The sequence below is a fragment of the Pyrus communis genome, chromosome 10 (genome assembly GCF_041283825.1).
Source record: "Pyrus communis isolate YQ-2024b chromosome 10, ASM4128382v1, whole genome shotgun sequence".
In the NCBI taxonomy this organism is placed as follows: Eukaryota; Viridiplantae; Streptophyta; class Magnoliopsida; order Rosales; family Rosaceae; genus Pyrus; species Pyrus communis.
In genome coordinates this window covers 16,860,616-16,886,041 of record NC_142574.1, presented here as the reverse complement: position 1 = coordinate 16,886,041, position 25,426 = coordinate 16,860,616, and the positions used below count along the sequence as shown (strand labels likewise).

Genomic DNA, 25,426 nt, shown 5'->3' with positions numbered 1-25,426 from the left:
TCGTTTGTTAAAAAAAGAAAACAAATTGTCGATACTAAGGGGTGGACTTAGCTTCACAATGAGCTAGCAATAATATGATTCAAATTCGACTTTAGCGAGAATCAAATCTAAGACCTCTCACTTACAAGTGAAGAGGAATACTTCTACACCGTAGTACTAAGTGGTTGGATATCGTATAATTTAATTTGGGAACTGTTATTGACACTTAAAAAATATCATTTTGCACTCCAATATTTTGATAATTAGAAAGAAAAATAATGATTCCTTTTAATTTAAGTAATTAATTTCATATTTTGATTACGTTACGGTTCTGTCTGCTAAAGCAACCGAGCGTCAAGGTTTTTCTCTCAAGACAGTGCCTTGTCATCCAATCCACTGACCACATGCCACATTGACATTCAACTAAAACGACATGTAAAACATGTCGTACATGTTCTTTTATTAATACCGGAACAAAAATGGTCTCTCCTTTCCCATTGCAAAACGGTGCAATTAAGCAATGCAAAAATCTCTCGCTCTCTAACTTGTGAGGGATCCTGTTTCCGCACCACAACAACACGCATTAATTAGTTTTACCTCACTTTCTGTCCTCCACATCAAACTTTCCGGGAAAATCAAGGGGCCGAGAAAATTACAAAAGGGGGAAAAGAAAAACAAAAGCAAGAACAAAAATAAAACCTCATGAGGGCTCCGAAGAGGCCGATCCACACCGTATGGACATGGGCGCGACGCCAGCCGTCCAAAGTTCAGGCCTTTCTGGCCGTCGTTTCGGGCATGGCGGCGCTGGTTCTGCTCCGATTCATCGTCCACGATCACGACAATCTCTTTGTTGCAGCTGAGGCTGTGCACTCGATTGGAATCTCCGTACTTATATACAAGCTCATGAAGGAGAAGACTTGCGCTGGTAAAGTTTCGAGCTTTCTAGGTTTTTTTTTTTAATTTTTTTAATTTTTATTTAAATGGGTGGAAAATTTGGGATTTTAAGGATTGTTGATGCAATTGATTTGTTGTTTTTTTTTTTTTTTTGCTGATTCGACTTTGGTACTTGCTTTTCTGTTGTGGGGAATGGGGGATTATTATTATTATTATTTTTTATATTTGTGGAATTTCGCATGCAAGGTTTCCTGTATTGGGTATGTTTGGTTTGTGAGAAAATTGTTATCAATGGAGGGAAAATCTAGGTTTTGTTGCTTAACCAAAAAAAATCTGGGCTGGATTTATTTTCGTGAAAAAAAATCTGGGTTTTGTTGGTTGGTCATATAATTGTTTCAAAATAATTTCATAATTCTATCAGTTCAGAAATGAGGAACTAGACTAGTGTTTCTGTTCCTTGTTTTACCAACCTGTTGAATATGTTTTCCGCTATGAAACTCGTGGAAGTTTGATTGGAAAATAATGGAATTGTTTGCAGGGCTATCACTCAAATCGCAGGAATTAACAGCTATGTTTTTAGCTGTGAGATTATATTGTAGTGTTGTTATGGAATATGATATACACACCCTGCTAGATTTAGCTACCCTGGTGACGACCCTCTGGGTTATTTATATGATCCGGTTCAACTTGAAGTCTAGTTACATGGAGGATAAAGACAACTTCGCAATATATTATGTCGTAAGTTTCTTTCTTCGTCAATGTTATCTTGGTTGTTCTTTCTATTTTTCAGTGAAGTGTTATATGTGAAGGGGGATTTCTGCATTTATAAAATTATACAAAAGCATTATTTTTTTCTTTATCGCTTGAGTTTCTGTTGAAAGTGATAAACATAATTTTTGCAAATTGGAGGTGTGTGATCTTGTTAATCTGTGTTGCTGCACATTGGACAATTGTAGGAACATGATTACAAGGGCAAATTGATTGACCTCCTTTTTCTGTGATGATGCATCATGAAGTTTATTCTTGATCAAAATATTAAGTTGCTTACTAGTTGTCATGAATAAGTTCCGTTCTTTCTGCTACTAATTTCTTTTTTGATTTTATGCAGGTGGTACCATGTGCTCTTTTAGCCTTGTTTATTCATCCATCAACTTCTCATCATTTGCTGAACAGGATTTCCTGGGCATTTTGTGTGTATCTGGAAGCTGTTTCTGTACTGCCCCAGTTGCGGGTCATGCAAAACACAAAGGTCAGATTTCATAGAACGAAAAACTTGAATGTTTATGGTTTCACAACTTTGACTGCTTGCTTACCTAATGGTGTATTTTATATTTATAATTTCAGATTGTTGAGCCATTCACAGCTCATTATGTGTTTGCACTGGGTGTCGCAAGGTTCCTCAGCTGTGCCCATTGGGTTCTCCAGGTTCGATCTTTATACATGGTTTATTTGTATTAGTTTGTTTTGTTTGCGGCATTTTGGAAAAATGGTTATTTTGCAAGACACTAGATGAGTTTGTGGATTGATTCCTAAACGCTGTTTGTGATGTGTTTTGAATCAATTCCCATGTAGGCACCTCGTTGGTCGGCTTTAATCTCATACTTGAAAGTAGCATATTGATCATAAGCTAGCAGTATATAACAACTTTTCCTACTTTAGTTTTTTGTAATGATGAAGTGAGACCCTTGTCGTGTCATAAGTAGCCTTTAGAAGTTGTTGTCCATCCTTTTGTGCTCTGACACTTGCTCTAGTTATATAAAAGTGTATGAGCATTTAATTGATCAAAGTCTTGGAAGAATCATACTTTCCAATTTGTTAGGTTTTTGCTGAATGGTATAAGCTCACTGCAACATGCCACTAGTAAAACTTAATCTATTGCTCTAACAGGTATTAGATACTCGCGGACACTTGCTTGTAGCCTTGGGCTATGGGTTATGGCCATCCATGGTTCTTATTTCAGAAATTGTCCAGACTTTCATATTAGCAGACTTCTGTTACTACTACATCAAAAGGTTAGCCTCAAATCCATTATGTTAGTGCCAAGTTTCCTTTTCTTTTCCCAAGTGTATATTCTTTCATTCAACCTCTACATACTGTGGACATTTTTGTTTTGGCAGTGTTTTCGGAGGGCAGCTTGTCCTGCGTCTCCCTTCCGGAGTTGTATGAGTTATCTCCAGTTCTGCTTTGGTCTGCGAGCACACTGCCGTCAAAGACGTTAAAGTAGCTTGGCAATGTGGCTGGTGAAATTGTTGTTTTAAGTTCCCCTTTTTAGCTCTCCACAAAGGTTCTAAGTTCTCTCTTTCTATGAAAAAAAAATCATGACTGGGGATGGAGTGGGTTGTTTGTAAAGTCGGAGATGGAGTGGATTTAATTTAATATTTATATTTTAGACATGAATTTTTAGAAATTGGTTCATGTTTTTTTTTAGCGAGTGCTAACATTTTGCCAAAAGTTTACTATATATTAGACTTGTTTCTTTCACCCGATGACATTGTTCTACAATATAACAATGGATAAAAGTCGCAACACAAGCCAGGATCATTCCCCATTCACCATCCCCTTCCCCTTCCTTTGTCGTCATCTTGCTCTCTTCAACGATGTACTCAAGCACATACACTGGTGTTACTGCTACGGTTGCCATAATCAGCCAGAGCGCATCTGCTCGCGTTTAGCTTCTCCGGTGACAATTCTCCGTCCGGTCCAAGATTGCCGGTCCTTATGGATGGACAGCCCAAAAGATCTTCATGTACTCCTCGTTGAACACTAACCGATGTTGGTACAATGATGATATGTACATTCTGGCAACAATGGCCAAACAAATTCTCTACATCGATGACCCAAAGGCCGGGAGGTGAAGAAAAGTTGTTCAAAAGATTGATCATAGAGGGGTGTTATATTCCGGAACGAGATCTTGATGACGGTGATGACAACAACTTTGTTGGCCAATAACTCGAAACTTTAACAGAAATTGGTGTAGAAACACTTTGGAATACAAATCTTGTCCAAAAACTATTTCATGTAGCTGGAGTTGCTAAAATCGAAATATTGATAGAGTCAATTACAATTGACATCGGTGATCTGCTAAGATACAATGCACCTGAGGGCCGGAATGATGATCTTGATGTACCAACCGACGAGAAGGAATGGGATACTGAATATGATGAAAGCGACAATAGTGATAATATTGATGATAGTTCCGACAAGGATTAATGTAAACTTGTGAATTAAATTCAATTTATATTCTACTCTTTCAATTTTATTTTTTACGTAAATAAAATTTAACTTATTACATTTGTAATAACATGAGGGATAAATGAAAAAATTAAATAGAACTTGCACGACGAATAAATACAATTCATCTCGCAAAGCGATTTTGCGCGACTAATAGGATGAACTTTATATATTCGTCACGCAATTGTTATTAATTCTGATTGGCCGCCAAATTGGGCGCGTATTAAAATTTTGGAACCTCCATGACGAACTTTTAACTGTTTCGTCGAACGAGTCCTTTTTGCGCGAAGAAATTACTATATTCAACGCGCAAAAAGTTTTAAATTTAAATTGAAATGAAAACTTGGGCGAGCGAATTAATTTTAATTTTGGAACTTGCACGATGAATAATCATTATTTCATCGTGCAAAGGTTTCGTTATTTCATATTAAAGAGGAGGTGTTTTTAAATTTTCATCAAACGTTGCGCTTCGTTGTACAAAGTGTATCGTATTAATCTTATGGAGGGTCCTCTTTCTTCCATTTTTTGCAAACACTTCGTCTCTCTCGCGCTCTCTCTCAAAAACAGCTCTCTCTTTCTCTCTCTCATGCACTCTCTCTCCAAACCTCTCTCTCACGACCCCCTTTGTTTTGGGAATCCTCTGCCCCATCTCCGCAGCTGCACCACCACCTCTAGTTTATAAATCCTAATTAAGGTAATTTCAATTTGTTTTTTAGTTTCTAATTTGATTTGTTGTTTTAGGGGTTAGGGGATGTATGGATTAGGGGATTACGGAATTACGCAATTAGGAATTTAGGGATTAGGGTTTGGGGTGAGGGTCGGACTCGGCGATGGGTTAGGGTCGGGGTTGGTGTAACAACCCGTCCCTAATTATTACGATTTTATAAGGTGAATTTATGAAAATGCCCTTCAAGGCAAATGCGTTGACTTTTGTTGACTGCCTTGTCGAGTTATGTAAGATTCATTTTCTTGGCGTATCCTCGTAGTACTCGTCGCTACGGACGTATGGGCGCAAACGGATCGTGATTTGGAGTTATAACAAATGAGATATTAACGTTTAAAGTCGGGGGCATTTTAGTAAATTGGTTATTTTCTAGAAAGGCCCAGATTTTTGGAGCTTAATCTGGACAACCATGTGTGTGGCCTAGATTTAAAGAAAGGAAAGTTGGGCGGTGAAGATGAAATATAAAGGAGAGAAAGGAGGGAGAAACCGGACCAATGAGAAAGAAGAGAAAAAGAGAGTGATGAATGGGAAGAGAGAGCAAGGAAGGGAAATGAGAAAGGGGGAAAGGAAAGGAACCGGCCGGGTTCCCCTTCGACCAGCGACCCAGGTTGTAACCGGTGGGTTCTTCGATGAATTTCACCATTTTTCCGATGAAAGATTCATGATTTCAATCATCAATTATAGTCCTCCTCTACCATTTCCACTTCAAAATTGAGAGGATTGAGTTTGGAATTGAAGGGTTTTGCACTGGTGGGTGCGACGGCTACGGGGTGGTGATCCACCAAATCCGTAGGTACCTCAGCCAACCACCACCATCAATTGACTTCCCTTGAGGCTTGGAACAAAACCCATGCATTGGTTGGGGCGTTAGAGTTGTTTTGGGAGTCGAATCAAGAACACCAAGTTTAAGGGTTTCCGACGGGTTTTCATGAAATTGAGGCTTTTGCCGGCCAAATTGGCTTTAGTCATAGGTATGAAAGTTTCTCCACTCATTGAGATCTTCATTCCTGTAAAGTTTGAGAATTTTTAGAAATAGTAGAATTTTTCGACGACTCGGGGCAGCCGACCGCCACTTGTGACGGCACGTGGGCCGAGACGTCCCTTAACCTTCCTAGGCTAAATTTTAATACCTTGATTCCATTGGTGAAGTCCGATTAACGAATTTCTGTCATTTGAACGTAGTTTCATTAAGGTCTGCCGCTTGATTATTATAGCAATCGATGATCGAACTATTGGATCGTCACCAAACTTTGATACGTTAGAATACGTAATATTTGAGGATATTAGAAACTTACGGATAGGGAATCCGATGTACATATCTTCCCGAATAGGATATGTAAGTTACATGTTCTATTGATGAGAATTCTAAGACATGATTTGATAATTGTTCTAGGCGCCGATCGTTCGTGACGCCCTGAGGTTTGTATTAGGGAGTTGTAGTGCGGACTCCAGGTGAGTGGGCTTTTGGTTTTCCATTTTTCCCAGAAATTGTTTTAAGTGGATTTACATTTTAAGTGCCATGTCATGCTTACATTTCATTTTATTATATGCATTGGTATGTATATGCATATTATTGTATGATGCTGCAGAGGCCAGGTAAGTTTCTGGTGAGTATTGTATGATGTTAGTGCTCCTGCCCATGGCTAGGGTATAGTCCTTCACGTGATGTTCACCTCCCGCACCGCACGCTCACCTTGGATCCAAGTTTGGTGCACAACCTTGTCGTACATACCACGTGATGGTAACACTTGAGCGTACTTATTTACACCCAGCCCTGTTGTACAAACCACAATAGGTGGTTCTGACTCGTGTGCAGGCATATTTAATGAGCTATAGGTTCAACTGTACAGGTCACGTTAGGTGACTCCGGCTGGCATATCATTTTACATTGATTTATTTCACCTGGCTTACTTATTTTATTGCTGAGATACTTGACATGGCATATACTCGGTTTTCACTAATCTCGAGCATGATTTTTATGTATGTATGTATTATTATTTTCTAGGAAATTATACGGATTTTATGGTGAGGGATTATAACGTTTTCAAAAGGTTTTTATTAAAAACTTTATTTTCAGGCCCACTCACCCTTGTTTTTGCGCCCCTCCAGGTTTTAGCTGTTGAAAGTTCGTATTGATAAGGATTTGTGGCGAATCTCAGTATAGGTGGCTACCTCTGAGGTATGATCCTTATCCACACTACTGTACTTTACTTATGCTCTGATGTCGCATGTGAAATGGGTTCATCCCCGCTCACGACGCACTCTTGTCTCTAGGCACTTTTAGGTTTAAATTTATTCACATTTTCCACATCATTATACTTTATGGCTTCGTCACCTTCCTGGTGTCGACTAGCACAGCTCGATTCGGAGTCCTAGTGGACATTCTGGGTTGGGGTGTGTCAATTGGGCTTGGGGTTGGAATTGGGATCTAGGATGGGTTTCTGGGTTTTTATTTTTTCTCTATTTTTGCAATATTTTTTTTTTTTTGTGTTTTTTAATTTTTGTTAAATATTTTAATTTAGTAATTGTTAATTTTCTAATTCTAGGTTTAGGAATTTTGTTTTATTTGATAAATTTAAGATTATGATCTTAGTTTTAGGGTTAATTTAATAAATTTAGGATTAAGATTTTAGTTTTAGGGTTAATTTCAAAAATTTAGGATTAACATTTTAATTTTAGGGTTAATTTAATAAATTTAGGATTATCATTTTAGTTTTAGGGTTAATTTGAAAAGTTTAGGAATAAGATTTTAGTTTTAGGTTAATTTAATAAATTTAGAATTAAGATTTTAGTATTAGGGTTATTTAACCTTCCAATCTCAACTGTTTATGTCATCTCTACGGACCAGAATAATGTCACAGTGCCCTAGGCATTTACCCTATCTAATCTCACTAGGTTTTTACTTTCACTTTTGGTGTCGTTTATCCTCATTGTTGTCCCTGACAACTGTAAATCTTCAAACTCTCTTCACCAGGAAACTCCCCACCATGCATGGAAACAACTCCTTATCCCATCACTTTGGTGCTTAATCACCTCTCCCTCGTCGTAAGACTCATTCCCAAACTGCTACAGATGCCTTTCATAAACCCTCTGTTGAAGCAATTCCAACCTTTCTTACCACTCGCGCAAAAAAAATTCTTCAAAATTGTGGCTGCTTGGAAAGTTGTTCCTAAGTGTACGATCATTTAGGATGATCTACTTGTTCATGATGCCATCCTCTCTGACGACCTCATGATCCACTGTAACTTACACAAGGTAAACTCACCTCCTTTTGTCTTCAATCTGTCAATGGTCCCAAGAGTTTTATGTTAATGTCCTTTCCAAGTTTTCCGAGTCTGGTGGCCAAGTTTATGTGCTTAGAATGTATGTTCCATTTGATTCCTTGGTTATATGTGAGGTCCTAGGTCTTGAACCCTCATCCACTGCTGATATGTGTAATTTTGACCTCATCACTTGTCATTACAACATGAAAACTTGTCATCGTGAAGCTTATCTAAATACATCCATTCTTTTTCAAAAGGTCAAGTGTCTAAGTCTCGCCTCAAGCTTTTCTATAGGAATTGGTCTGATTTTCTTTGGAGAAACATTTTGGGTACTTCCAATAATGTAAATTCCACTTTAGAGTCGGTCAAAGTGTTGCATGCAATGTTTATTTAATCTTTAGGTCCATTCTGTCTAAAATCAAGTGTCCTAGTAAGCAACAAAGAGGCTTTACAATTCACCTGTGTCTTATTACTCTATTGTGTCATTGTGTTGGTGTTCCATCTCATCTCAATGATGTTTGTCCCAGGTCCACAAAGGATTTGGACAAAGGTCCCATTGCCATGAGCAACATGATGTGTGCCGTTGCCTATGGTGATCCTCGTCCGCCTCTTCCACCTAATGCCTCTTAGGGAAGAAGATTGCCCATTTAAGTCTGAGCTTAATTTACTTCAAAAACAATTTGTTGAGTTTTAATCTTCAACGGGTCAAACTGCATCCTTACCTCACATGAGTCACTCATCTCTTGCACAGTCTATAAGTCGTACTTTTCAATCATCAATGGGGTGACCCTCTTTTGTGCCTAAGCCTTTTGTGTGCCCTTCTAAGTTTGTACATCAATGTCATGCGGCCCCATCATCGACTTCTTATTTCTTTATTGCCACATATGGTCATTCTGGTGTTGTTGATGCAAAAATAGTTCGCATCTATATTGCCAAGGGTGAGGGGATCTCTCATGAAGTTCATCAATTTCCCTCTCCTCCTATCCCCAAGGCAAAGCATATAAGGTTTACCTATTATGATAACGGAGATGATTTTGTTGATACTGTTGAAACTTCCTCCTTTGAAGGTATCATTAAGAAACTAGTGCATCATGATGGCCCCTCTCAATCTGAGGAGCTCTAGGTTTATGGGGGAGCAAGTTTGTGAGTGTAGGTTTTTAAGAGAGCACATATTATATGGGAGTTCATTTACAGCTAAGTTGTTTTTTTAAACAATGGTGTTTAAATTTCAAGTTGAAACTCTCATTTTGTAAGTTATTGGGTGTGCTACTCTCAGTTTAGCTCTATTTTTCTGGACAAGTTACTTGCTTTTCTTATTTTGGTATCGAGAATTGTACCTTGTGCTTAATCTTCATTGTTATGTTATGTTTTTGGTGATGGTTCTTATAAACTTCTGTTTATTGTGGATATCATGTACTTAACAACATTGGATAAATGATTAAATCCTTTGTCTCTGCCATGACAAAATGGGGTAGAAAAAATTAACATTAAAATTGTGTTGCATTGTTACAATTTACATTCCTTGCAAATGCTTTACCCATGATAACTTTTCACTTGTTCTTGTCAAGAGTGCTTTTATGCATGATTCATTCTTTGGGTTCTCTTTTATGCAGGATTCGTTCTTTGGGTTCTCTCTTGAGTGAGGTTGAGTGAACTTAGTTATAGAGTTTGGATTATTTTGTCAAGAAAAGTCAAAGAGGGAGATTGTGAAGTCTAGAATTATTGTTTGGCTTCCCTTATCATATCTTGTAAATTGTACCACACATGCTCTAGACAGTCTTAGGGTTAAAGTGCTACTTTTGGGATTATGCTGTTGGAAACATTTTCTCAAGAGCTTAAATTCTCACATTAAAGGTTTGTTCATTCATATGCATTTCATGGTAATTTTTGCAGTACATTCTGTCTAGTGATTCTGTCTTGTCAAAACTTCTCGCTGCTTTCACACGAGCTAGGCACACACTTTAAGACAACACACATGGGCCATCTAACAACATTTTCCCAAGAGTGTTTCTCAACCTTAAAACTTTCCCAAGTATTTGCACTTGACACGTGTCTTCTTTGGTCCCCTTGTTTAAAACATCAAGCATTCTTTAAAAGCTCAATCTAGGGTTTCATTTCAGCTTGGCTATGATATTTACATTTTTAGAAAAGAGTTGTTTTAGTTTTGAGCAGCCTCTTGTGTTCATCATCAAAAACCCTAGCCACAAAATCACTCTCATCCACTAAACACCCAAATCGTTGCATATTAGGGTAGCATTGTCTTTGTGATTTTGTTTTAAGTTTGTGGTCAAGTTTTTCCAAGTTTCAAATCTTTAAATTGACATCTTTTTGCATTCACATTAGTTTTATCTTTCAAGTGTTTGACTGGTGAAACTGACTGGACATTGAATCTAACTTTGCATCAACTTTATCATAACTTCATTTGCGTAAGTGGATTTGATTTCGATGCCACAAGTGAAGAGTTCAGCAGAAATTGCCACTTCGTAAAGACCGAAAGAATTCATCGTGTGTAAGGTAAGGTTGCACAAAGGCACAAACTGCTAAGTAGATTAGGATATGGGAATTGATCTTGTGTGGTTAATTTGTAATAATTTTGTTTACACTAGTGGATTGGACTTAATGGAGAGTCCCCGGTTTTTCAACCCAAAGGTGAGTTTTTCAGGTCAAAAACATCCTGTGTTGATTATTGCTTTTCTTGGATTTATATTTGACTTCTTGTATATGATACATGATCACCTTGACATGCACTTAGACTTCTTCATGCAACTAAGCTTAACAAGGTTTGCGTTTACACTGAATTAGACCTTAGTTAACTAGGAACATTTCAATAAACCTAGTTTTAAACTGACTAATTCCGCTACTGGTTAACTGACAAACCTGATCTTAGTTGACTAGTATTGTTGACTAGTCAGTCAAGTATATATAAAATTTGGGTAAATTACACAAAACTATCTCAACTATGAGTCGAACTACAATCTCATACCTCATGTTATAAAAATTACAATGTCATACCTCATCTTACGAATTTGTTGCAGTGTCAGACATCTATCAGTTTTTTGTTACTTTATCTATTAAATGTTGATGTGGCTTATAGCGGGTCCCACTCTCTAGCCACAATTGGATTAAAAAACCAATTAAATATTAAAAAGTCAAAGAAAATTATTTAAATATTTTATTAAAAATGTGGAACACACCCTTTACACACCTATCACCATCACCAAATTAATCTCTGTAACCAATTTCAAACAAAAAACCCCAATTCCACCCAAACCTAACCCTAAGTTTCAAATTCTTAGCCTTCATGATCCTCACAACAATGTCCACACCACCACCACCGCTATCACCCACAACCTCAATCTCCACCACCATAGCTGTTGCCCATGGCCTTAGTCTCTGCCTTGCCCCCAGTCCTAAATTTCGAATTCACCTGTTTCAGAGAAAGCTTTGGGTTTTGCTCAAGAGTTTGTGGGTTTTGGCTCAAGGGACGGGAGGCAATTGCACTGGGGTTTTGGGATCGAAGGAAGAAGGGGTTCGATCGGATTTCTGGGGTTTGGTTTGGGGTTTGGGAGAAGAGGCAGGGACGAATTGGTTTAGGGTCTGGGAAAGCAACTTGAACGAGAGAACCGTTTGGGATTGGAGGCAAGAGAAGAGTTCGAGTTGGGTAGTGCGTTAAGAAAGGGTAGTGATTGGTTGGTGAGGGTTGCGGTGGGGAGTGGTTTTGATTTCGGATTGGGGGCTGATGAGTGTGGGGAAGAAGTGAAAGGGTGATAAGGGGTGGTCCCACATTTGGTTATAAAATATTTAAATTATTTGATTTTTAATCCTTTAATATTTAGTTAATTTTTAACCTACTTGGACTATGAAGTGGGCCCCGTCCTATGCCATGTCAGCATTTAACAGATAAATTGACAAAAAAACTAACAAAGGTCTGACATTGCAATAAATTCATAAGATGAGGTATGACATTGTAATTTTTAAAATATGAGGTATGAGATTGTAGTTCGAGCATAGTTAAGGTAGTTTTGTGTAATTTATCCATAAAATTTTAATTACAAATTATTCCACTTGATACTAATTTCATCCACCACTCAGGCTCATGACGTTTGTTTTATAGGATTGAGGAGCAATGTCAAGTAAACATATATTTATTTTAATTTTTAGTACATTTTAATCTTTAAACACAACTAATAACATATTTCTTAATATTTTTCAATTGCAGGTGAGGTGGTTGAAGTTTTCTAAGATTAACATATTCAATGAGATTTACGTGCGGCTCGGCAACGAGCAGACGGAGTAACTGTATGTAAGTATTTGTAATTCTTACATTTAGAATTACTATTAATATTAATCATATTTTATATAAGGGTAAATTACATTTTACTTCTTCAGGTTTGAATGCAATTACAACTTCATACAATATCTTTTAAAACATTTCAATTTTATACATAAACTTGTATTTAGTTGCAATTTTATACCTCCGTTAGTCAAACTATTAATTTGATAGTTAGGTGACGGCAATTGCAAGTCCCACGCTTTTGTTAACATGACACATAAGATAAAATAGAAAATAAATATTTTTAAAATATCATGTTGTCCCACTCTTCCTCTTCTCTCTCATTTTTCCCGTGTTCCTTCTCCCTGGCTCCCTTTCACGCTGCAATAGCAGCAAAATGCAACACCACTGGTGGCACTGCTCACCATTTCCCATAAAATCGACTGATAACAAGAAAGGAAATCTTAGGAAGACGAAGAGTCACGCTGATTTGAACAGCAGAGATGGATTTTTGCCAAAATAATTATGGGTTCAAATCAGAAATGGGTGGAAAAGAAGGAGAAATTGAAGGATGAGAGAGGTTTTTCTGAGTCTACCTCTATCTTTCTGTCTATGTATTTGGAGAGAGAAAGATGAGATAGAGGTTTTGTAGACCAATAAAGACTGCGTGGAAAGAAAGGGGAAATCGAAAGGCGCCCCATGTTTGAATTCGGATGATATCCTGCAACAGAACTTGTTTGGGAATCTCAACATGAATTTGGGGCTAATCGAGATTTTAGGGTTTCAATTTTCAATTGATTTGATGATTATAATTAGCTAAAAGAGAGATTGGTGATGATGAGGCGATGCAAACGATGGAGGCAAAGAGGTTAAAGGAGACGAAGAACTGAAATCGTCACGATTTGCACAGACAAATCACCAAATTCGTACGAGTTCTCTCTACCTTCCATCTACTTCAGAAATTTAAGGTGAAATAATCCAACCCAACACTCATCTCCCGGTTGTAAACATGTATAGCACTGATAGGGGAAGACGATGTTGCAGATGAAAAGGTCGTCCATGGTGGTCTCTTCGAACAGGGCCTGCGCATGTGCGAATCAGCCCAGTAGAGACAGCGACGAGCTTTTTGACGATGGGTTAGGGAGAGAAGGAAAAGCCTACCTTCGTGAGGAAAGCTTGGGCAAATTCGACTTACGCCATGGAAGAGAAATGTAGAAGTTGCAGAAGCTTGGAGATGTGCCAGATCGTTGGATCTCAGTTCACCGAATAAGCAACCGTGAGATAGAGAGAGGTTGCTAGAGAGCATCGGAAACAGAGGGAAGGGGAAGATGAAGCCCTTTTGATTGTAGTGGTGAGCATGAGGAGGTCGGAGAGAGGGAGGTCGACAAGGGCGGATATGAGGGATGCCGATGAATTGAAGGGGGTGGGGCTTACTCATTTTTTCTTTTATTTAAATGATTATTAACCATATTTTATATAAAATATTAATCATATTTTATATAAATATTAATTAATTTGTCTTTATTGTTACAGACCTCTATGGTAAGAGCCAGGCAGTTCTGCAGTTCTGCAGATTCGTAGCTTCCCCTGGACACCCTGATCAGAGGCTGGCGTTTCCAACCCAGATGTGGGTCTTCATATTATTAGAGCAACTTCAGCGTTGTAGCCCTCTCCCTGGCAGTACACTATTCAATCCACCTAATGAATAGTAACTGCCCTTAATGAACAGTAAGTAGCCCTGGCAATAGAATTTGCATCTCCACCGTTACACTTCAATAGCCCTGACAATAGGTAATAAAATATTAGTATTTTTTTAATTTATAAAATAATACAAAATAATTTTAATTGTAATATCGGATAAGATTTTTAATTGTTCTCGTTGCGGCACGTGTCATTATCCGAAGTATTATTAAATAATACAAAATAATACAAAATAATACAATTATTGGTGATGGATTTCTGATATGATTATTAACCAATCACGTCGCGCCACGTGTCATAATCTGTTCACAATCTTTGAGGATAGATTTCCATCAGATTTTTAACGAATGACGGCATGCCACGTGTCATAATCTGTTCACAATCTTTGAGGATAGATTTCCATCAGATTTGTAACGAATGACGGCATGGCACGTGGCATTATGCATAACCTAATCCTTTCTGAATCCTCTATATAATCCACCATCCATCCTCACAAATCTCACACCAAAATTCTCAAGATCTCAATCATTATTCATAGTTTCTGATTCCTTATTCACAAAAATATGTATCATTATTCATAGTTTCTGTTTCTTTCTTTCAATGTCTTCTTCTTCTTCCTCAAGGATGATGTGGGAATTCAATCAGGAAGAGGAAGAATTGTTTAACGAATCAGAAGCAATCTTCAATCACCAGGGGGTAAGAAATGAGAGGGAAGAGGATGAGGAGCGTCAAATGAGAGATGACGAAGTAAGAAGGGGCAGAGCCTCACATTCCCGTCGAGTCATCCAAGCTGCGGCTCAGATCTGCAGGCCCAGCCGTTCCGGGAACCTTGATAGAAGCAGGCAACGACGAGGTATGGAACTCTTGGATGATTATTTTGTTCCTAATAGTGCATTCCCTGATACGTACTTTAGACGTCGTTTTAGAATGGAACGACATTTGTTCAACAAAATCATGATTGCTGTTTGCAACCATGATTCTTATTTTGTGCAAAAAAAAGATGTTTTTGGTGCTATGGGTCTACTGCTTGAGCAAAAAATTACTGCTGCCTTGCAGATGCTTGCATATGGAGCATCTGCAGACTAAGTGGATGAGATAACGAGGATGGGGAAATCAACCATTCTTGAGTCCTTGATGAGATTTTGTGGAGCAATCGAATCTATCTACACCGCTGAGTACCTCCGCAAACCTACACACATGGACTTGGAGCGGCTGTTGAAGAAGGCGGAGATGCGTGGCTTTCCTGGGATGATTGGAAGCATTGATTGTATGCACTGGACGTGGAAAAACTGTCCAAGTGCATGGCAAGGCGCTTACGGGGATAGAAAATGAGCAAAAAGTATCATTCTGGAGGCGGTGGCATCTTTTGATACATGGATTTAGCACGTCTTTTTCGGGGTCCCGGGAGCTCAAAATGACATCAACGTCCTTGCCCAATCCCCAGTGTTCAACGATGTCCTGCAAGGAAAGGCACCAAAAGTTACGTATGAGGTCAACGGACGTATGTACGACGGGCCATACTACCTAGCTGACGGCATCTACCCGCGCTGGTCAACATTTGTCAAAACAGTGCCACGTCCGCGGAGTGCAAAGGAAAAACACTTTGCAAGCTGTCAAGAGGGGTGCAGGAAGGATGTGGGGCGTTGTTTCGGTATCCTCCAAGCTCGCTGGGCGATCGTCAGGGGTGCTGCCAGATTGTTTGATGTAGAGTCGCTTCGATCCATCATGATGACGTGTGTCATTCTTCACAACATGATTGTGGAAGATGAGTACGATTATGAAGCTGTTGATGAATATGAGCTAGACCCGATGAACAATTCAAGAACACGTATATATTGTGCTCATGACGCCACCGATGAGCCCGTGCAACATGAGCCATTACAAAGGGATGAACGTTACTATGAAAGGCTCATTCAACGATATATTGCATTTCAAATGCCAGACATGCACAATGCCCGACAAATTGACTTGATAGAGCACCAGTGGGCATTGAAACAAGCTGAAGATAATTAAGTTCATCTAGTGTGTTTTTTTGAATTTGGTATGTTTATGTTATTTTATTTGGTGTGTTTTATTATTTGGTATGTTTATGTAATTTTTTTATGTTTATGTTTATGTAATTCTTAGTATGTTTATGTTTATGTAATTCTTAGTATATGTAATTCTTAGTATGTTTATGTTTATGTTTATGTAATTTTTTATGTTTATGTTTATGTAATTCTTAGTATATGTAATTCTTAGTATGTTTATGTTTATGTTTATGTAATTTTTTTATGTTTATGTTTATGTAATTCTTAGTATGTTTATGTTTATGTAATTCTTAGTATGTTTATGTTTATGTTTATGTAATTTTTTTATGTTTATGTAATTCTTAGTATATGTAATTCTTAGTATGTTTATGTTTATGTTTATGTAATTATTTTAACAAGGACTTTTAATTAGAACGATGGTCATGGTCATGGACTTTTAATTATTTTATACAAGGAGGTAGAGGGTTTGTTAATAACTTACCAAGGAGGCAGAGGGTTTGTTAATAATTTTCATGTCGTGAGGAAAGCAAGGAGGCAAAGGGTAATTCTTAGTATAAATAACTTACCAAATTAATTTGAATAAATATTCAAGAAATTGGAAACAACATAAATAATACAAACAATAAATAATAAATTACAACCCAAAGTGATTGGAAAATTATGGGCTCCGATTACAAAAAGTACTCTATTCATCATCACTTAACCAATTTGTGGTGCTAGGATGATCTTCTCTTGTGGTGCTAGAACCACCTTGGCTTGCTATTGTTTCTCTTGCACGCCTCCTTCGCACCACGTTCGCTTTCTCTGACTTCCAAAAAAATTTAGAATTTGGAGACTTCCCTTCTAAAGACATGTTCATAATCTCACGATCTTGTTGAGCCCATCTTTCTTCTCTAACATGTTCCCTTTCTTGCCTAAGTAGCTCTCTTTCTCTCTCATTAGCATAAAATTCTCTCTCAACAGCTGCTGCTTTTGATGCCTCTCTAGCCTTATCAGCCTCATCTTTCGCCAGTTCTCTCGCCAAAGTCAATTCACCTTGGCGAGTAAGTTCTTCCATGAACTTTGCATAATCGTTCTTCGAAGCACTCGCTTTTCTCTTTGAAGCCTTCTTACCTTGAGGCCTAATTGGAAAACGGGTCGAATCTGCCGCTTGTTCAGGGAGGGGTGTTTCGGGCACTTCTTCTGCATCATCTTCATGAACATGATCGGGTGTAGAGTGTAGAGGGGTGCTGTTCATGTGCACTTCTGGACCGACTGGCACAACTCTAAATTTAGGACAATCTTTGACAATATTCCAACATTCCCACCGGTTGAATGATTTATTTTTGCTTTTGGTTTTGGCAGCGTACCAAGCTTGTGCTTGAAGTTCCTACACAATAAAAATAAGTAACAAATAAATAATTATAATGAAAATAAGTAACAAATAAATAATACAAACAACATAATTATAATGTAAGTCGGTAACAAATAAATAATACAAACATAAATAATAAATTATGTATGTAACAAATAAATAATACAAATAATAAATAATAAATAACAAATAAATAATACAAACAATAAATAATAAATTATGACGGTAACAAATAAATAATACAAACAATAAATAATAAATTTTGTACGTAACAAATAAATAATACAAACAATAAATAATAAATTATGTACGTAACAAATAAATAATACAAACAAATAATTATAATGTAAATTTGGGTATCAAATAAATAATATATTGTTACCTGATCCGAGTAATTTTCCCCACTTCGAATATTACTACTAGCTTGTGCCAAGGCGTCTCTCCACGTACTAAACGATTGGCTAAGTAATTTCCAACGACTGGCCATCGATTCTTTGGTTCTTTTCCCACCAATTTTCTCAAGAAAATTGGTATGAATAAGACTCCACATTTCTCGCAATTGCATCTCATTACCCGTAAGGGAACTATGAGTAACTTCAACCCAGCTAGTACACAACGCAACATCTTCAATAAGTGACCAATTCGTACCTGCACCAGTGGTCATTTTGTTGAAAAAAAATGGATTCAAAATTTGAGACAAAGAAAGGAATGTGATTGAAAGTAGTTGAGAAAATATGAAATTTTTGTGTAAGGTAGATGATAATGAGAAGGTATTTATAGAAAAGTAGAAAAGTAAAAACAATTTTTTTTTACAATTTTTTTCAGATTTTTCAGATATTTTTTTGAATTTTTTTGAATTTTTTTAAAATTTTTATTCAATTAATTAATCTCTACCGTTGGATTTAAAAAAATTTGAATTCCAACACTCCAGATTGTGCCACGTGTCACAACGGTAACTTTTCAGATTTTTAAAACTATTTTTTCATTTATTTTTTAATTTATAAAGCATTTTAATATCCACCGTTGATCTCAGATCGAACGGTGGATATTAAATCTGACTTAATTTTTTTTTTTAACCGTTGAGATCGAACGGTCCACATTAAGTGACCGTTAGGATCTAACGCACTGTGGGAAGCCACGTGGCTTCCCAACGGTAACTGACGGATTCTGTTTTTTCTGATTTTTGTGTCAGCGACGCGCCCCCACGCGCGGGTGGGGTGCACGTGCTTGACACAAAAAAATTTAAATAATGCGCTGACGCCACCCCCACCTCGGGCTCAAGGGCTGGCAATCCCCTATGGGCCCGGAGCTCGGGCCTTCCCTTTCCATCGGGCTGGGCTACGTTGGACCTCCTCGCCTGGCCCTCGGGCCCCTTGTTTCTCCCATGTCCCCCGAGCAAAACCCAACGGTGGGATTGCTCTTATAGACACCCTCGATCATACCCTTGGTCGTGAGCCAGGGAAGGTGTACGAGGCATGGGGAATGCTTGCCATTATGAGATGGTTGCCTCCTCCTCCAGCACGAGAACATGACAGGTCGAATCACTGATGACGCAAGTTGCGAGCCTAGAGCAGCAGTTAGCGGCGTACAACAGCCGGATGAACCAGCTCATTGACTCTTTTTGGTCGTCCAGTTCCAGTTTCCCTCGCTAGTTGCACCTCCTCCTCATGCACTTTCAACCTCCCAGCAGCCCCTCGACCCAGCACATATAGAGCCCACCGCCCTCGATGTTGACCTCGACTATTTTGTTTTGTAGTTTTTATTTCTATATACGAATTTTTTAAAATTTTCCCCACATTGTATGTACATTTTCTTTTTTATTTGATATAAATTTGTTTTTTAAAATATCAACTTTTTTTAAAAATTAAATTCAAAACAATTTAAAAAAAAACAATTGCAAGCCAAATTACTTCGTCGCACTAAACTAAAGGAAAGGAAACAATTCATCGTGCAAACCATGTAACGACAACTTACTTACAATTTAATAATTTTTAAATTACTACAAAATGAAAAATTATTAAACGGTCCTAATGTTTGAACAACAAAATATTTTGTTGTGCAAATACCTATCCAAGAAAATGCTTTTGTAGGCATTACTTCAAGGCTGCGACAATTTTCGTAGTTCTAAAGATTGGGCAACGAAAAGACCTTTGTGGTGCGGAACGTTGCGACATGAAGTATTTGTCTCTTCAAACTTAGTGCGACAAAGGTTCTTTTGTGGTGTTAAATATTGCAACACAAAGTCCTTAGTCCCTTAAACCATAGTACGACGAATAGTCCTTTGTCGTGATACATATTGCGCTACAAAGGTTCTTCGTTCCGTAAACCTTAGTGTGACAAATATTAATTTTGTCGTGCAACATACTTTGTGCGACGAACTTCGTGTTTTCGTTGCGCAAACCCTAACTTCACGAGCTTTGCACAACGATACTTTGGTGACGAAGGTTTCGCTGTGCAATTTTTTGCCCAATGAAAATCTTCTTTGCACGTCATCGCGATAACTGTTAAACGTAGTAGTGTAACAAAAAAAAATATGAAACTATTTTAAAATATCAAAGTTTCCTGAAAACTCTTAAAACTCGATTTAACTATTTAGACGAGATTACTCTACCGAACTTTGCTTTGTGCTTGATTGTTAAAACTCGATTTAACTATTTAACTATTCTAACTTCTTACTTCTTAAACAGTTGGGTTGAACTTTTCTTGAACGTACGCATTATCTATTATATTAAGAGAACCCTTTTTGTCAACTTTTTGTCATTTTTTTTCTAATTTTGCCCTCACTTTTGATACATAATACTTACAATAATAAGGGCAAAATAGTAATTTTGTATCTTTTGAGAAAATGACAATCATATCCCCATTTTTCTTATTTTACCCTCACTTTTGATACACAATATTTACATAATGAGGGCAAAATGGTAATTATGTAATATTAAGAAAAATATGCTCTTATTAAGAGATTTCATCATCATTGTCTCGTACTCTTTTTAAAATTTTAAAAACTAAACACACTCCTTAATAAAAAACAAAAAAGAAAATGAAATTGTTCATACACAAAGTATGTGCTCATCTTCTAGTGTTATTTATGTAATTAGGTTGTTTCGATTGCGTCATGTTGCAATTATATACGGGTGCTCCTGGTGTTGATTATATATACATACTGGAAATGCTAATCACATTTGACATTCTTGTTCAAGAACTGCTGGGCTTGCCTGATTTATTAGCGCGCGCGCGCACACACAACAACCCCCTCCTTAATTTTGTGTCATTTCTAAAATTTCTTACCTTCTTAGCCATATATGCGTTTTAAGTTACAAATTAAACAACCAATATGACTGATTCAATATTAAAACTCTAACAACAATAACACTGATTCAAGATTTAATTCAAAGATTAAATTCTTCAATTTTATTGGAAAGAAGAGCTTTCTATTGTTTGAAGAACTCCTAGTAACTGGAGCCTGGCGTTTGCGAAAAGCTCATCGTTCTTACACATTCAGCATCACCCTTAAAAGCCTCCAGGGCTTCACGTAGACATAATTCCAGCTTAAAAATGACTCTTTGTTCCCGAATCCACATACATACAGTTCTGAAAGCTCTTTTGTTTTTCTTCTTTTTGGTTGGAAAATTCAAGGATCTAAAAATTGATAATTACAAACCAAGATTAAATTAAACAATTTTTGTGCACATGCGATGTTTTACATTTCACGGCCTCACAAGTACATTATCCATTCTTTTACTTAAACCTTGAACCTTGGACTTTAACCTAGGACTTTCAGAGCCACTTTTGTTTGCAAAATTTAACCCTTTTACTATTCTCACGAGCAAGTACGTATAGCATCCACATCCCACTCCCTTCCTCTCTATATAAGCCCCATGCATTATTCCAGGAAGAGCCAACTTAATTATCTCGATTGATATATCACCAAAATCCCCAGTTATGGCAACGCAATATTCACGACTTTTGGTCTTTGGTCTGCTGCTACTCATCCGCTTTGCATTGACAAATAGCAAAAGCTGCTAATACTACAGTTCCACCCGTCCATTGCGAATTTCTCAACCAGAGTAGTTTCGAACCAGGATTCGTATTTGGCACAGCTTTAGCATCTTACCAGGTCAATATCGATGCAGTATCCATGCATGAATTATATGTACTGTTGACATCTTCCTTTTGTATATTTCAGTATGAAGGTGCAGTAAAAGAAGATGGTAGAGGACCAAGTATTTGGTATACCTACACCCACAAACATCCAGGTCTGTGATCTAATTAACCAAATAATAATCAATTAGTGGTAGTATGAAAATTGAGCTACTCCATTTCAAACGAGCATATAATTTATAATTAGCTCCTCAATATTATTTTCTTTGAGGGCGACTAAGTATATACCTACATTCCAACCTCTAGTAGTACCATGCACTTGTTGGTTCGCAGAAAGGATCGCAGATGGCAGCAATGGAGATGTCGTTATTGATCAATATAACCGCTATAAGGTTCAAATCTCTTTAACTTTATTCTCTTGACATTTTGTACTTGATGAGATTCTTAATTTTTAACTTCTTAGTATTATTATATAAATCGCTTGTGCATTATAGGAAGATGTGAGGATTATGAAGAATATGGGGTTGGATGCTTATATGTTTTCTATTTCATGGTCCAGATTGTTACCAAGTAAATTGATCCTTCACATCCTCATATTTGGTTGGGACGACCAATGTCAATATTGTGCATAAGAATTATTTTTCCAACAAGGAAATTACTCTATATTTACTCTATATATTCTTAACTGAAGTAATGTGATCAAATTGCCTACTGTATAACCCTTATTTTTCTTGTTAATTTTGTTCTAATTATTAAATGGAACGTTAAGTGGGGCCATTAACAGAAGAGGAATTGATTATTACAACAATCTTATCAATGAACTCCTACGCAATGGTTAATCATCCAACCTTAATCATTACATGAGCTCTTAGAACATCCTTGTATTAAACTTTTAATTGATTTTACTGATCATGCATGTATAGGTTTAAAGCCATTTGTGACAGTTGTTCATTGAGATTTTCCCCAAGCTTTAGAAGATGAATATGGTGGTTTCTTAAGCCCTCGTATTGTGTAAGTGAACAAATTTTATTCTTCATATAATGTTGATAATTCGATAGAATACATACGTACTATGTGTACCCATTTTCAAATGTGTATCTATAATGATCATTTTAAAGACTATGCAGAACTTTGTTTTAAGGAATTTGTTGATCGAGTCAAGTATTGGATCACGTTGAATGAGCCATATAACTTTAGTGACACTGGTTATGCTATTGGGACTCAAGCACCGGGACGATGCTCTTCTTGGCAAAACCTAAACTGCACTGGTGGAGATTCAGCTATTGAACCATACATAGTGACACACCACCTTCTTGCTCATGGAGCGGCTGCAGAATTGTACAAGAATAGATATCAGGTTCAGTACTAACTTTTTTTTTGGGTCAGATTATTGGCTCCTAATTGAGATTTTTATATGATCATTATATATAATTGACTTCTAACAGAAGAGAAAACTTTGTGTAGTGAGATAATTTAAGGTTGTATCTTTTTCTAGCTCCTATTCAACCAAAAATCACTTCATTTGTGTATAGGCATCTCAAAATGGCGTGATAGGAATAACATTGTTGTCACACTGGTTTGAGCCTGCTTCGGAATCAAAGCAAGATAAAGATGCAGCGTTACGATCTTTGGATTTTATGTTTGGATGGCAAGTGTTTTATTAACTTATATGTGAACTCAATTAGATGTTTACTTATGAATTGCAACATTGATACTAGCTAGCAGTACTCTATATATATGACGCTATAAGCTCATGTCTAGAATTTTTCATGTGTTTTTGGATCCGTTAACACGTGGTGACTATCCACACAGCATGCGATCAATTGTTGGAAAAAGATTACCAAAATTCACAGAACAACAAACCAAGTTGCTAAACGGATCATTTGATTTTCTTGGATTAAATTATTATTCTGCTACGTACGCAACTAGTACACCTAAGAATAATTCAGTACATGCAAGGTACGTAACAGATCCTCACGTTGATCTTACAAGTGAGTGCAAAATGAAAATTTCTTTGCATATATAGTTTTAAGTTCTTTGTTTTTATTGTCCTAGTTTAAGTTCTTAGAATAATTATATTATGATATTTGTAAATATTGTGGCAGCTGAGCTTAATGGAGTACCTATTGGCCCACAAGTATACATCAAATTTATTAGTTTGAGCTATTTGCATTTGGAGGATTATTTGTTTTTGCCCATCATTTACTTATAACTGCTAATAATCTTCATTATTTTCGAATGGTGTTACAGGCTGGTTCAGATTGGTAATATGTTTATCCCAAAAGAATTCACGATCTTGTACTCTACACAAAAGAAAAATATAATGATCCACTCATTTATATTACTGAGAATGGTATGCAATACATACTCTTAAGCCTTGATTGGTTGAATGAGTTTCACATGTATAGTGGTGTACAATGAAGTTAAGTGTTGCAAAGTCCAAACTCAGACTAAATACAAAATTTTATTTCTTAGAGGAAATAGTAGAATTGACTACTACTATCGTCACTTGTGTTACCTTCAAGTAGTGATCAAGTAAGTAGTTATTAACAAATTCATTAAGTATATACTGCCTAGACTTCTTAAGATATGGTTATTTGATCATTATATTGACACAATCCAATTGAATATTTTGTGTGTGCGTAGAAATGGTGTGAAAGTGAAGGCATACTTTCCATGGACATTGTTAGATACCTTTGAATGGGATTCTGGATACATTGTTCGATTTGGTATAAATTATGTGGATTATGATGATGGGCTGAGAGGACACCCAAAACTCTCAACACACTGGTTCAAAAGTTTCCTTAAGAAGAGTTGAAGAAATTCAAAGAAAGCTATTGTTCATTTCATAGACATTTAAGTAGATAATTTTCTTTTTGCTGTCTTTATATTTTAATTCCATTTGTATTTCCTTGCAATAGTGTAAATGTTCTTTGAGATTCAATAATCCAACAAAAATCAATAAGAGTTGTGAATGTTACAGTAAAACCTCTCTACAATAATATTATATAAAGGAATAACATCGTTGTAGTCATAAATCAACTTGGGCCAGTTATGCATAGGAATAAACTCCACATTGTAAGAAGTTATAATTTTTCTAATTCCCTTGTAAGGAAACTCACCTCCACATAGTAATAATTGTCAATAAGTACAAGAATATGAAATGTCACAAATGAAAGTTTAAGATGAACTAAAATATTTCTCTAAAGTTGTTTGAGACAGTACTTTATCTTTTAGAGTTGATACCACATTCTTGAGCTTGCGGGTACATATGCAGCACCTTGTCAACATGGACATCTTCTTATTGAAGCCAAAATATTTTTAACCCCTTAGGATTGTCTCCTTCCCCTTCTTGCCTAATTATAGTAATGATTTCTTCTTCAATTAAAACACAATTAACTTTTTGCACAACTCAATGCGAATATTTTCGGTTTGCTGACTTTGCATTTGCTCCCTCATGGGGCATTGTAAGTATTTATAAAATATGCTAAATTGGATTAATAGTCGCTATGGTGAGAGGGTAATCGGAAGATAGCCCCTGTGGTGAAAAAATTCGGATTTAAACCCTCATGGTGAACTTCGTTAGGATTTAAGCCCAAAATTAACATATTCCTCATCTGTTTGTTAACCCATTCAACTTTCATAACCAAAAGAGAAAAAAAACTCATTCATCCAAGGTTATGAATTCGTTCAGCACAATGATACAAAACGAGAATATCCAACTTATAACGATACAAATAGTTTGTCGGAGGATTACAACCACTAGCTTTATTATCTATGGCAACTTAAAAGTTTGACTGTTCAAATCTAGTCCATTTACACAAGATTTCAAATCCCTGGGTTAAATATAATGAACAGTGTGGCCGATTATGTACT

General features: G+C 36.8%; 1 protein-coding gene, 1 long non-coding RNA gene and 1 pseudogene across 3 annotated transcripts; all 3 read left to right on the top strand.

Moving 5' to 3' along the window:
• Nucleotides 1-475: 475 nt before the first annotated feature.
• Nucleotides 476-3,359, top strand: LOC137728971 (uncharacterized). Its single transcript, XM_068467788.2, has 6 exons — nucleotides 476-904; nucleotides 1,412-1,611; nucleotides 1,982-2,122; nucleotides 2,218-2,298; nucleotides 2,761-2,885; nucleotides 2,991-3,359. Exons 1-6 carry the CDS (start codon nucleotides 682-684, stop codon nucleotides 3,037-3,039), a joined length of 819 nt encoding a protein of 272 aa, XP_068323889.1. The 5' UTR covers nucleotides 476-681; the 3' UTR covers nucleotides 3,040-3,359.
• A 9,332-nt stretch (nucleotides 3,360-12,691) lies between these two features.
• On the top strand, nucleotides 12,692-16,206 carry LOC148693611 (uncharacterized). Of its 2 annotated transcripts, XR_015952041.1 has the most exons (5): nucleotides 12,692-13,332; nucleotides 13,409-13,787; nucleotides 13,898-14,092; nucleotides 14,689-14,918; nucleotides 15,122-16,206. It is a non-coding gene; the product is annotated as an uncharacterized LOC148693611 (long non-coding RNA). The 2 variants fall into 2 exon arrangements; XR_015952040.1 differs by having other exon boundaries at nucleotides 12,692-13,787.
• A 5,185-nt stretch (nucleotides 16,207-21,391) lies between these two features.
• LOC137730120 (cyanogenic beta-glucosidase-like) lies at nucleotides 21,392-24,368 on the top strand (annotated as a pseudogene).
• The last annotated feature ends 1,058 nt before the right edge of the window (nucleotides 24,369-25,426 follow it).

Coding starts and splice junctions, on each gene's coding strand:
- LOC137728971 (XM_068467788.2), top strand. CDS start 682: ATGAGGGCTCCGAAGAGGCCGATCCACACCGTATGGACATGGGCGCGA. Junction 1,612..1,981: donor ACTTCGCAATATATTATGTC/GTAAGTTTCTTT, acceptor GATTTTATGCAG/GTGGTACCATGTGCTCTTTT. Junction 2,123..2,217: donor GGGTCATGCAAAACACAAAG/GTCAGATTTCAT, acceptor TTATAATTTCAG/ATTGTTGAGCCATTCACAGC.